General features: G+C 26.7%; 2 protein-coding genes across 2 annotated transcripts; one reads left to right on the forward strand and one right to left on the reverse strand.

Moving 5' to 3' along the window:
- The first annotated feature begins 1,436 nt into the window (after positions 1-1,436).
- On the forward strand, positions 1,437-2,488 carry LOC100206874 (myophilin). The gene has a single exon (XM_065810655.1). It carries the CDS (start codon positions 1,599-1,601, stop codon positions 2,199-2,201), a length of 603 nt encoding a protein of 200 aa, XP_065666727.1. The 5' UTR covers positions 1,437-1,598; the 3' UTR covers positions 2,202-2,488.
- A 4,043-nt stretch (positions 2,489-6,531) lies between these two features.
- Positions 6,532-11,344, reverse strand: LOC136086960 (luc7-like protein 3). Its single transcript, XM_065809461.1, has 2 exons — positions 11,319-11,344; positions 6,532-7,120 (listed from the first exon to the last, which is right to left on the reverse strand). The coding sequence occupies exons 1-2, from the start codon at positions 11,342-11,344 to the stop codon at positions 6,532-6,534; spliced, it is 615 nt and encodes a 204-aa protein (XP_065665533.1).
- Between the last annotated feature and the right edge of the window lie 643 nt (positions 11,345-11,987).

The following is an 11,987-nucleotide window of genomic DNA, read 5'->3' on the forward strand; positions in this document are numbered from 1 at the left end:
TTTTCGACCGATACGTTTCGCATATTTTGGAAATCTCACATGACAAGAATACTTTTAAAATTTTATTAGCAGGGCTAATCGAGTGTAGGGGCTAGTTGGGGAATTAAAATATATCGAAAACTACGCATCGCGTGACAAAACATCTAATGGATAAAAGTTACGGAATTAGAAAGGTAGCACAAGCACGACAAAAGGTTTTTAGACTGTTGTCGAGTTGCACGATTAAATGTAACGACATGAGTAAGATGCACGAGTTCTTTTTATATTTTGCACCATTAAAATTTAAATATAAAATTACAATTTTTTTTTAAACACTTAAGTGTACCAATTTATCAGACTTTTGATAATAACTTGCCGCTTTTTCCGTTTCTTATGGTCTTATTTTTATGTAAGTCTATAAGACTTTATTTTTAATTTTTATATAAGTCTATAAATTTTATATAAGTCTATCAGCCTTATTTTTCTCTTTAGCACATAACTAATGTGTCACCAAGTCTAGTAGGGGTAAAGGCTGTCCCACACACTTGCTTAACTTACTCCTTTGGGCAGGTTGAGCAGCTCTGTAAACTTTAGAAGAAAAGCATGTTTTTTGACTTGTTTGAGAAGATATTGATCTTCTCAAACAAATCAAAAAGTATACTTTTTTCTTAACCAGTTTTCAACAGATTAAATTATCTTTCCAATAGTGAAAAAATAATGTAAATCTGACGCACTGTTAGGTTTAATAAAAGTTTACTAAACAAACCCTCCTTTTTTATTTATTATTTAAAAATTTTCATTTATCTTTATATTTATTTTTAATTTTGATCAACCTCTTATGAGTTTTTAGGTAAGACTTATGCATTCTAAAAGGTTTTATTATTAGTACTTTAAAATGTTCTAGTATTTGCGTTTCGTTACGTGTCCACGTAAGATATATGTTCGTTTTTGACAAAAAGAGATAAGTTGTTTTTTTAATTATAAAAGCCGTTGCGCAATGTTTAAGTTTATTTTACAAAGTACGTCTTTTAAGATAAAGAAAAAAAAAGTTTTTAACTTTATAAATGTAAATCAATGGCAATGTATTAATTGCCAAAATATATAATTTAGTATAGCGTGGGACACTTACAAATATTTTTGAATAATGTTTAATGTTCAGTATTTTGCTTTTTTATGTAACTGGAAAGTTTTTTATTAAAAATCCCATTTGCAACAGGATAATTGTATTATAACACATAATCGAAAAAACATTTAAGTAGTAAAATAGTCTATAAGTTTTGCTTTATTTAAAATTAAAAAATCATATTAGCTTAAATTAATTAGTTATTGGAAAGTGTAAAACTCCAAGTTCACTTGGCTTTAATATGTTGATGACAATACACACTGTGTTAAATAAATAAAAGCTGTTTACTATTGAAATTTTAACTCTATATAAGCACACAACTTGATGTCAATATAGGAGTGATCAAATGTTGACAAAAACAAGAATAGAATCGTTCAAGCGTGAGCAACGCAGGGCGTTGTTTCAAAAGTAAAGTTAAAAGAGTTCGTTTCACATCGTGTATAGTCTTTGTAGAAAATATACACAGTTGTGGTTATTTTTTTACGTTAACATTAAAATGGCTTGTCGACCAAAAGGATATGGTATGACTGCTGAATTGGCAAATAAACGTGCTGCAAAGTTTGATCCCGATTTAACAAAAGAAGCAATGGAATGGATTGGTGAAGTGCTAAGAGATGGAGGGGGTGAACATGCCGAATTAGCTTCACAAATTGGAGTAATTGAAAATGCTAAAGACGTTCAAAACACCTTAAAAGATGGAGTAATATTGTGTCATTTAATTAATATTATACAACCGGGTAGCGTGAAGAAGTTTCAGGCTTCAAAACTAGCTTTTAAACAAATGGAAACAATCGGCCAGTTTTTGACAGCATGTGAAGGTCTTGGAATCAGCAAAATAGATCTTTTTCAAACCGTTGATTTATTTGAAGCGCAAAATATACCTCAAGTTATAAATGGAATTTTTGCTCTTGGAAGAAAAGCCCGAAAAATATACGATGGACCAACTCTTGGACCTGAAGAAGCAACAGAAAACAGACGTGAATTTACTGAACAACAATTAAGAGCTGGTGAAGGTGTTATTGGTTTGCAAGCAGGTTCAAACAAAGGAGCATCCCAGGCTGGTCAAAATTTTGGAAAAACAAGAGCAATCATTGATTAAAATGAAAAATACTTTTGCATTTTTTTGCATTCATCAGATTAATTCGGAAAATATTTATAAAACAACAGCTGTCGTTTTATTGTAGACAGAGGACTCTTGTTTGTTGCAGACAGGGGACAGTAGTTTGTTTTCTTTTATTTTTATTAAAAATTGTTTTTAAATTTTAGCTACAATTATAATGCTTTTATAAAACATGGCATTATAATTATGAGTCTTTTTTTTGTTAGCATTTTTTGCGTGAACATTATAAGGTATTCTCAGAATGATAAAAATATGTATTAATGAAACTGCATTTTTTTCTTATTATCATAATGTAACTGTTTTCTTATTTTCATAAGCAAATTATCATTATGAAGCTCCGTAAATATATATATATATATATATATATGTATATATATATATATATATATATATATATATATATATATATATATATATATATATATATATATATATATATATATATATATATATATACGGAGCTTCATAATGATAATTTGCTTATGAAAATAAGAAAACAGTTACATAATGTAACTGTTTTCTTATTTTCATAAGCAAATTATCATTATGAAGCTCCGTAAATATATATATATATATATATATATATATATATATATATATATATATATATATATATATTTAGGGTTTCCTGTTTTTTCTTCAAATTCTGGTGTAATTTTTATTTCATTTTACATTGTTAGTCGTGGTTCATAATAATATAAATCGTGATACATACTAAATTAAAAGACTTTTACAAAATATTGACAGTTAAATATTGTATTTACAAACCTAGCTTTACATTGTAATTACAATATAAAGCTAGGTTTCCAAAAGGAGATCATAAGCACCTCATCATCGGAACCTTAAAAAATAAACACATTTATTTATAATGTATAGATAAAAGACTAAAGATTTAACATTATGCAAAGAAACAACGTACTAACATTTTAATATATAATATGCTGAAGATTTAACATTTACATTTTACATACATTTTTAGTAGAATTTTAGAATGTTGTCCATGAAGAAAATGAATTCATTTAATTTAGTTTTAAAAACAGAAAAAGTAACAAAAAGATCAAAACTTGGTAATACTATTTTATTCCAAAAATGGGGTGCACAATAAGCAATACAAAATTGATTAAACTTCGTTCTACAAAAAGGTTCATTTAAAAAATTATTATTTAATGTGCGTTATTAATCGTTAAAAAAAAAATTAGATAAATCTTTTTTCCATATAAAAGTAAAACATAAAACATCAAATATGTTAAGTTTACAATCTTCTAATTTAGAAGCTTTGTTTAAGTCGTTTACTAGATTAAAAATAGTGGTTTGAGAAGAGAACCTTGTGGAACACCACAGGTTATACTTGGGGATTCACTTTGATAACCATCATTATAATACACATGTTGCTAACGATTTGTTAAATAGCATTCAAACCATTTTAAAACTTTCTTGTTTAAACTATAATATTTAATTATTTGTAATAAATTGTTATGACCAACCGCATCATAAGCTTTTGATTAGATGATAAAAACACCTAGTGTAGATTGAGATTGATGTTCAAATTAATGTTCAGTTAAACTCCTATTTCAAAAGCCATGCTAATTTTTATGTATTAAGTGAATTATATGTAAAAATATGTATTAAGTATTAATGAAAATAATTTTTAAATAATTAAAATATCAAAATTGTCAAAATAATAATCAAAGTAATTATCTTAAATTTTTTCAAAGTTTTAAATAACGTATTTATAATGTTGTTACTCAAAACACTCTAATTTTGTTTTTAAATATTTATTATATAAAAAACTTTTCAAAACTTTTTTTTTCCTCTTAAATTTGCCGTTAGAAATAATTACAATTTTCGTATTTGTAAAATATACAAATGGTCGAGGTAAAAAGAAGACAAAATAGTTTTATCGACAAGCCCCAAAAAATCTGTCATTAAACATCATTAAAAATGTCATCAAACATAATACAAGCAAATTAGAAAAATAAAGATAATAAACTCCAAAACTGATTTTCAATAATTAATAAACAAAAAACAAAATAATAAACAAACAAAAAAAATTCAAAACTATATGAAGCAGTTTTCAATTATTACGATAAATTTTTCTTAATATTTTATAAACTATTTATATAATATTTCCTAATACTATAGTATTAGGAAATATTATATAAATAGTTTATAAAATATTAAGAAAAATTTATATTTATATATTGAGAAAGTATGAAAAATAAAAAATTAGAATTTTTTAAACTTAAATCTAAAATATAAAAAGAAAGTATGGGAGAACATGTACCCTTGATTTGTATGCATCTTTGATCCTATAGCGTTATCTCCATACTTACATAACTTATTAAAAAGGGCTGTTAACCAGTGTGTTATAAATATTGAATCTAAAAAATTAATTATGTTTTGGTAAGAGAATAGACCATTATTAAATTTATTTCTAATAAGATTGATATTTATGACAAAAATTAATTCCACTATTAATTGTCAACCAAAACAACACGAAAACTTGCATATGAATTTGCAATGACTCTTTCTAAGCACATTCCTAAGTCTTGGAAAAATTTAAAAATTGCTAAAAAGCAGTGGCTTTGTGGTTTTATGTTTCGTAGGAATGAATTATATGCAGGAAAGAAATAATCATGGTGTTTTTCCACCACATTTTAGTCACAAGTTGCAGCCATTAAATCGGTCAGTGTAAGGGCCGCTGAAATGTTATTACGAAGCAGCCTTTAATAATTGGGTTGTATCTAATTCATGGCCAATGGCCATACAATATATAACTACAGTTTTAAGGAAAGCTTATGCACAAGCTTTTACTATAGTGAACATTTCTGCAAGATTTGCTGTGGCAGGAATAAAAGCCTTTAATCCAAACATATTTTGGTCTTTAAAATGTCTAACTACCAGACATGAAGCAAACTCATAAACCATTATTTGCTTACTCTTACGTCAAATAAGGATGCTTTGCGTAAAATTCCGATAATCGGAGCCCTAAAATTTTTGCCCCCTGCCCCAAACGTAACAGCAACAAGTTGATAAAATATTTTTTGTACTATTCTTAACTAGACTTATATTCATATATAAATTTTAAGTTTTAGAGTATAATCTATATTTTAATATTGTTTATTTTATTTATAGTTTTGATTATTTAAAATTCTTTATTCTAGTTTTGACATAAAATTATTTATGTTTGCGTTTTGATGTTGTTTCGGATTGTTATACTCTATATTTAGGGGCCTCTAGTGGTGGAAGAAAACTTAGTGGCTTCAAAGTTTTGGCTTGAATATAGTTATTACTTGCATGCATAGTAAAATAATTGTGCTGTAATTTTTAAAATTATTGGTAATAAAAGTAATTGGTTTGAAAAAACGTTTTCTTAGAACGATTTATAACTAGCTCAAAAATACCTTTATATTTTATATATTTAGATTCATTATTAAATGTTCTTTTTTAAAGAAATTTTAAATACAACCGTTGTTTCTTTTTCGATTATTTTAATATTTTGGTGGTTATTTATGTATTCAAATACATTTTGGATTTAATAACTTTTGTTATCTCCGGAAATGCATTATTGAAATATTTTTGAAATTTTTGAAGAAAACTGTCATAGGCTTTTTTAATGCTTTTTCTTTGCAAAATTCCTTTCCAGTTTTAAAAAGATAAAGACTAAAGATGAAGACTAAAAAGTTTAATAGAAGCGTCATTAGTTATACTTTTTTTGTTTTGCTTAGTTATACTCAAGTTTTGCTTAGTTATACTCATTTTCTGAGAGTTAAGATTTTTTTACATTTTTGAGTTGCAATAAAATTGAAAATGATCCGATATATCGGATATAAGTATTTCATGTTTGACTTATTTTTGCAATTTTTTTGTGATAATTTGATTAATTAAGGTTACACTATTTTTGGTGATTCTAGTTGGTTTATTTATAGTTGTAGTAAATCCATTTTAAAATATTAAGCCATAAAACATAGAATATGACTCAAATAAAAACTGACGTTTCTATTTGAGTCATTCTAGCGCATTTAAATTCACAAGATAAACACATTTACCGCAAACATCTTCATTTGTATTTAAACATTTATGTGTTTATCAAAAATTTCAATTGTCAATGACTCACAATATTTACTTGCTGAACAGTATTCACTTCATTGTTTACATTACTTACCTTGGAATGTTCTAAACTCTGATATACTTTTTGAATTAACTATAACATCTTCAGTTTTAAAAGAATATCTTCACTTTTGTTATTTTCATTTTTGCCATCTTAACTTTTACTATCTTCATTTTTTCTATCTTCACTTTTACTATCTTAAATTTTGCTATCTTCACTTTTGCTATGTTCACGTTTGTTTTCTTCACTTTTACTATCTTCACTTTTACTATCTTCACTTTTACTATTTTCACTTTTGCTATGTTCACGTTTGTTTTCTTCACTTTTACTATCTTCCCTTTTTTTATTATCGCTTTTATGATCTTCACTTTTGCTATCTTCACTTTTTCTATCTTCACTTTTACTATGCTCACTTTTTCTATCTTCACTTTTACTATGCTCACTTTTTCTATCTTCACTTTTGCTATGCTCACTTTTTCTATCTTCGCTTTTACTATGCTCACTTTTTCTATCTTCACTTTTGCTATGCTCACTTTTTCTATCTTCACTTTTACTATGCTCACTTTTTCTATCTTCACTTTTGCTATGCTCACTTTTTCTATCTTCACTTTTTCTATGCTCACTTTTACTATGCTCACTTTTTCTATCTTCACTTTTGCTATGCTCACTTTTTCTATCTTCACTTTTACTATGCTCACTTTTTCTATCTTCACTTTTACTATGCTCACTTTTTCTATCTTCACTTTTGCTATCTTCGTTTTTGCTATCTTCACTTTTGATATCTTCGCTTTCAATTCAATATCTTTACTTTTACAATAATATTTTTTTGCTGTTGATATAATGCATTTACTTTCACTATAAAAAAGTTATTTAACTATAAAAATGTTATTGCTATGTCTTCTTATACATAGATACAGTTGCTGGCGACGCACAAAAGTTTTATCTTAAATTTTATAAAAGTTTTAATTGAAATAGTCAAATGTTCCATAATAAGTTCATTAAAAGGCAACTAGACTTCTTGGCTATAAATTATGTGCCTAGTTGACTTTAGCATTTTTTACAAACAAAGTGCATTAACTATTTTATATATTGAAAAAATTTTTTGCATATTAAATTTTTGGATTGAAATAAAGAAACAATCTTTTACAAAGCCAGTGTTAGGCATAAGGGTGCACCGTTGCCACCATTATTCGAGGTACTGTAATAATATGTAATATACCCGTAAGTAAAAAATTGTATGAATATATAAGAGAGCTGGAAACTGTTTTATCACTAAGTTCCGTTTACATTGTCTAATTGTTAGTTTATATTATATGATGCCTAACATTTCAATGCGCTTTATTGCACGTGACCTAATATCTTAAATCATTGAATGTATTTCAATTTTAGAAAGAATTAGATACCCTGTTTATACTAATGTGATAATTCGTTTTTGGATGTTCAAGAGGAACTCCGAAAACGAATTTGCCAATTTTGAAATACACACTTGGATAAATCAAAAATTTTTACATCTAAATTCTCTTGAAAAACGAGAGTTTAACTACAGTGTTCTTGAACGTGTTCCTAATAATTGAGAAAAGTAAGTAGCTGAATATCAAAAAAATGGACAAAAAAAAACGAATCGAAAAAAACGACTGATATTTAATACTTTAAAAAAAAGACAATTAATATTGTACCAATGATCAGCTTACACAAAATCAGATCTTTGTGTCAATATCATTACCTTTTTTTTTTCGGAATCTTGACCGGATCTTGGACGATGAGTTATATCTTACCTTTTGCAACGCAACCTTGAGCAAAAACGATGGCTTTAACTCAAGCAATTTTTCAGCTAATCCAGTAAGTGTCAAATTTTAAATGAAAAAGAAAGTTGAAAGAAAGTTGCTTTTTTCCGTGATTATATAACCCAAAGGCGTGTCAAAACCATTCATGATGAAAAGTGGCTCAACCATTAACAAGAAAAATTACATAAAAATTCTCTAAATGTGTCTAGTAACTTCTATCAATCGCAAAACTAGAAACTACTTGTTTTGTTAGTTTAAATTATGCAAATGACATCATCGACTTCCTGGATTCGCAAAATATCAATTATGTTCCAAAATTTTAAGAAATCCTCTAAACGTACCAAAAGCTCGGCAAATAGTTCACTTTTACGCAATTCTTAACATCTTTGTCTACAAAGACGGTTCAAAAGCAAAAAGCATATCTAAACTCAAGCGTTTCATCGAGTATTGTTTCAAAAAAAATGGGTCCTGATAGGCAAAATAATTGCAAACTTCGGTTTGCTCAGGCAAAATAGCCATTAATAATGTTATTGATAAACAATAAATATATATTCATTAAGCCAATAAGTTTTTAAAAAAAATACTTTTCATTTGCTCCAAATTTTTTGTTTATTAATTCAAACCATATTGAAAAAATGAATTTGTCTGAAATTTTAGGTACCATATGTTATTCACTAATAAAAAATTATTAAGTATATAAGAAAAATTTTAAACCCATTTAATTTTACTTAATGAAATAAAACCATATCATATTAAAGACTAATAACAGTATTAAAATTAAATAGTATTTCAACGAACAAAAAATATTTAAATAGTATTTCAACAAACAAAAAATATTTAAATAGTATTTCAACGAACAAAAAAAAATGAAAAAAAAAGAGAATAAAGAAAACAGCATCAAAAGAAAACGTTTAGTAGCAATAAATATTTTTGTAATTTTATCATTAATGTATTCATTTTAAAAGAGATTTTTTAAGTCTATCAAAAAGTATAATTTTATTTTCCGATGAGAACTTTTGAACAATTTTATTGTGAGTAATAAGTTTAGAAAATTGTTTCCAGAAAAATGTTCCACAATATTGGACTTGGAAAAGAACCGAGCTCTAAATTAGTTCTTTGAACAACAAAGTTATTAATTGAAAATTGAATAGGGTATTTATGAGAGATTTTACTAAAGTAAGACTGAAATATAATACGCACGTGAAGAACATTGGCGTATAATAATATTAAACATGAAGAGTAAAACTTGGTGTATATTAAATTTATAGATATTTAAGGTTTTAGATTCCCTTGAAAGAGCTTTACATTGAACAGTTCTGTGTGCGCCGAAAATGCTTCTGGCGGCATGCTTTTGCATGCTATAAAATGTTTTTAGTTTTCCATAATTTTCCAACTGCCTCATATTAAAGCAAGAGATAAAACTATGAATAAATGGGAATTTTTTTCAAAGATGCAGCATTAATTATAATGGTTTAATTTTTTATAATATGGAAATATTTCTTGAGATTTTACTTTAAATGTATTTTACATAAAGTTTCCATGAAAAATTTTCATCTATAATCACTACTAGAAAATTTGTCCCTTTTAATAATTCTTTTATTGATTAGGTGATATTAGTTTTTTCTACAATAAAATTCTTGAGCTAAAGCTCTTAGTTAATTTCAACTTTAATCATCTGTGAAAACTAGAGTATGGTTTTTTTTTTTTATTATTTGCCAAGTGCGTTTTGTTTCATTTTAAAATTCTTGTTTCATCTTAATACACTTTAAAATGACACAAAACTTTTCAAATAATGAAAAACGAAAGTAACTGGAAGTAATTTTTTTTTCAAATAGATTTTTGTTTACTATTTACATTTTTTTTTTGCATGTGTTTGATGCTTTTGCTTTCAAAAAAATAAACTCTTTTTTGATCCCCGATATTTTTTTAAAACCTTCAGCAATCCAAGATATACTGAAATCATTAGTTGTTACTGTTTTTTAACGATTGCAAAACTATCAATATATACAGAAACAGAAATTAAAAAAAAAGTTTCACAGATGTTACTTGCATTATCGCTAAAAAATTATGTTATTCCATTGAACATTGATAGTTGATCTTTAAACGTTTTGAAGTTAGTCTCATTATAAATGTGTTTTACTGAATTTAAGGTATATAAAAATTTTTAGAGTCTGATATATTGATAGACGATATTTCGTCTGATTTTTTTGTTTTCGAGGATTAGGAAGTCAGAAGAGAAAACTTGGTTTAAATAGTCATGCCAAAAATATCTAAATAACACATTTAGTTTCATGACGGTGCTTTTTAAAAAATTAAATAAACTAAAAAGAATAAAATTAAAAACATATACTAAAACATGATAAAATAATTGACTTTCGAGCGTTTAGTTTTTTCGAGTGTCTAAGCAATAAATATAAACCCTCTAAAGATACGCGACATTTCACAGTTATTTTCTGAGATTAGAGAAAAGCCGCAAAAACATGTTTGTTCCGGTAAATAGAGAAATTTATCAGCAATAAATTCAATGTTTTCTTGTCTGACTATTTTTTTAATATGTTTTTGTTTTGTTTTAGTTTTAGGTGCCCCTAGAAGACCTACTGGTCTGGTCACAGAGCACTGCATTTAACTGGAAAGTTCACGCCTATTTCCATACCGATGACGCATAATATGCCCAGAGCTAGAAATGAATCCTGGTTTTTTCACTCTTAAAGAAATCCCTCTAACCGCTGCGCCACAGCTGTTGGTTTAACGGTAAACCGGTTAAACGGGTATTACAATCCTAATATTCAACTTTACGAACTTTGCGCAAAAAAAGCCAAATAAATTTTCGTTTAATGCACTTTTTTTAGCAATTTTATATTTTTAAAAAATATAGTTTTTTTTTTATCAAAAATGCCTGTAACTATAGTATTTTCAATTAAAGTTAGCGAGTTTATTGTTACTCTAGTGGATCCTTTTATTAAAGTAGTTGAAAAAACCGTTTCAAAAATTGCACGATAAAAGTTTTTAACTTTAAGGTCGTCATTATAAAAAAAGCATGTTTAGATCTTCAATTATAAAGTTTTTGTTTTTTTCAATTGTATTTTATTTAATGATTTGTTATAAAAACATGCTCAGGTTTTTGCTCACGCTGTTAGGTGGCCGATAAAAGCAGCTTTGTAAAATGTTTTTTGTTTGCTTGTTTGTAATTTCAATAATTACTTTTTTGTATTGCTGTCAGAGATCATTTCTAAAACAATGCTAAAATTTTTTGTGAACATAAATGAGAACTCAACCACGTTTTTTGATTTAAAGTTTGTTTTCCATTGAAATTAAATTTAAATTTGGAAGATAAAAATTACTACTCACTACTTTTAACATAGTCAGAGTTTCCGCTGTCTCCTTCGAGTCATTAGTTTATACCCTTTAACCCCAGTAAAAGGGGCAATAATTGCCCTTTCTGAGCGATCAAAAATTATGTTAAATTTCAGCTTCTAAGAAATCAAAATGCCTTTAAACGTATGTCTTTCATATTGTTTTTTTTTTATATGAATTTAAAATTTATGGTTCAAAGGTTCTAGACTTGCTGGCTTGGAACTTTTGGCTGTAGTTGTGGAATGTTTTTTGTAGTTTCATGAAAGTAAAGCTATTGCACAAGCAATTTCCAATAATATATAGGTAAAATCATTTAAAAGGTAAAAGATATGTCGACTCCCACTCCCGTTTTACTCTACTGATAATGCAAAAAATACTAATTAGCCAAACTTAAAAATACTAAAAAGCCAACATTTATATATTCAATGGAAACCATGGAAACTGAAAATGAAACATGCTGAACTGCAGGTTACACACCTTTAAATCATCGAAAAAATCTCTATGTACTATATATAA

This window comes from Hydra vulgaris, chromosome 11, assembly GCF_038396675.1.
Source record: "Hydra vulgaris chromosome 11, alternate assembly HydraT2T_AEP".
Taxonomy (NCBI): domain Eukaryota; kingdom Metazoa; phylum Cnidaria; class Hydrozoa; order Anthoathecata; family Hydridae; genus Hydra; species Hydra vulgaris.

Bases quoted from the DNA above. Each gene is read 5' to 3' on its own strand.
- LOC100206874 (XM_065810655.1), top strand. From the start codon at position 1,599: ATGGCTTGTCGACCAAAAGGATATGGTATGACTGCTGAATTGGCAAAT.
- LOC136086960 (XM_065809461.1), bottom strand. From the start codon at position 11,344: ATGATCTCTGACAGCAATACAAAAAA. The intron at 7,121-11,318 runs GTAATTATTGAA...TTGAATTGAAAG, and splicing joins TCTGACAGCAATACAAAAAA to CGAAGATATCAAAAGTGAAG.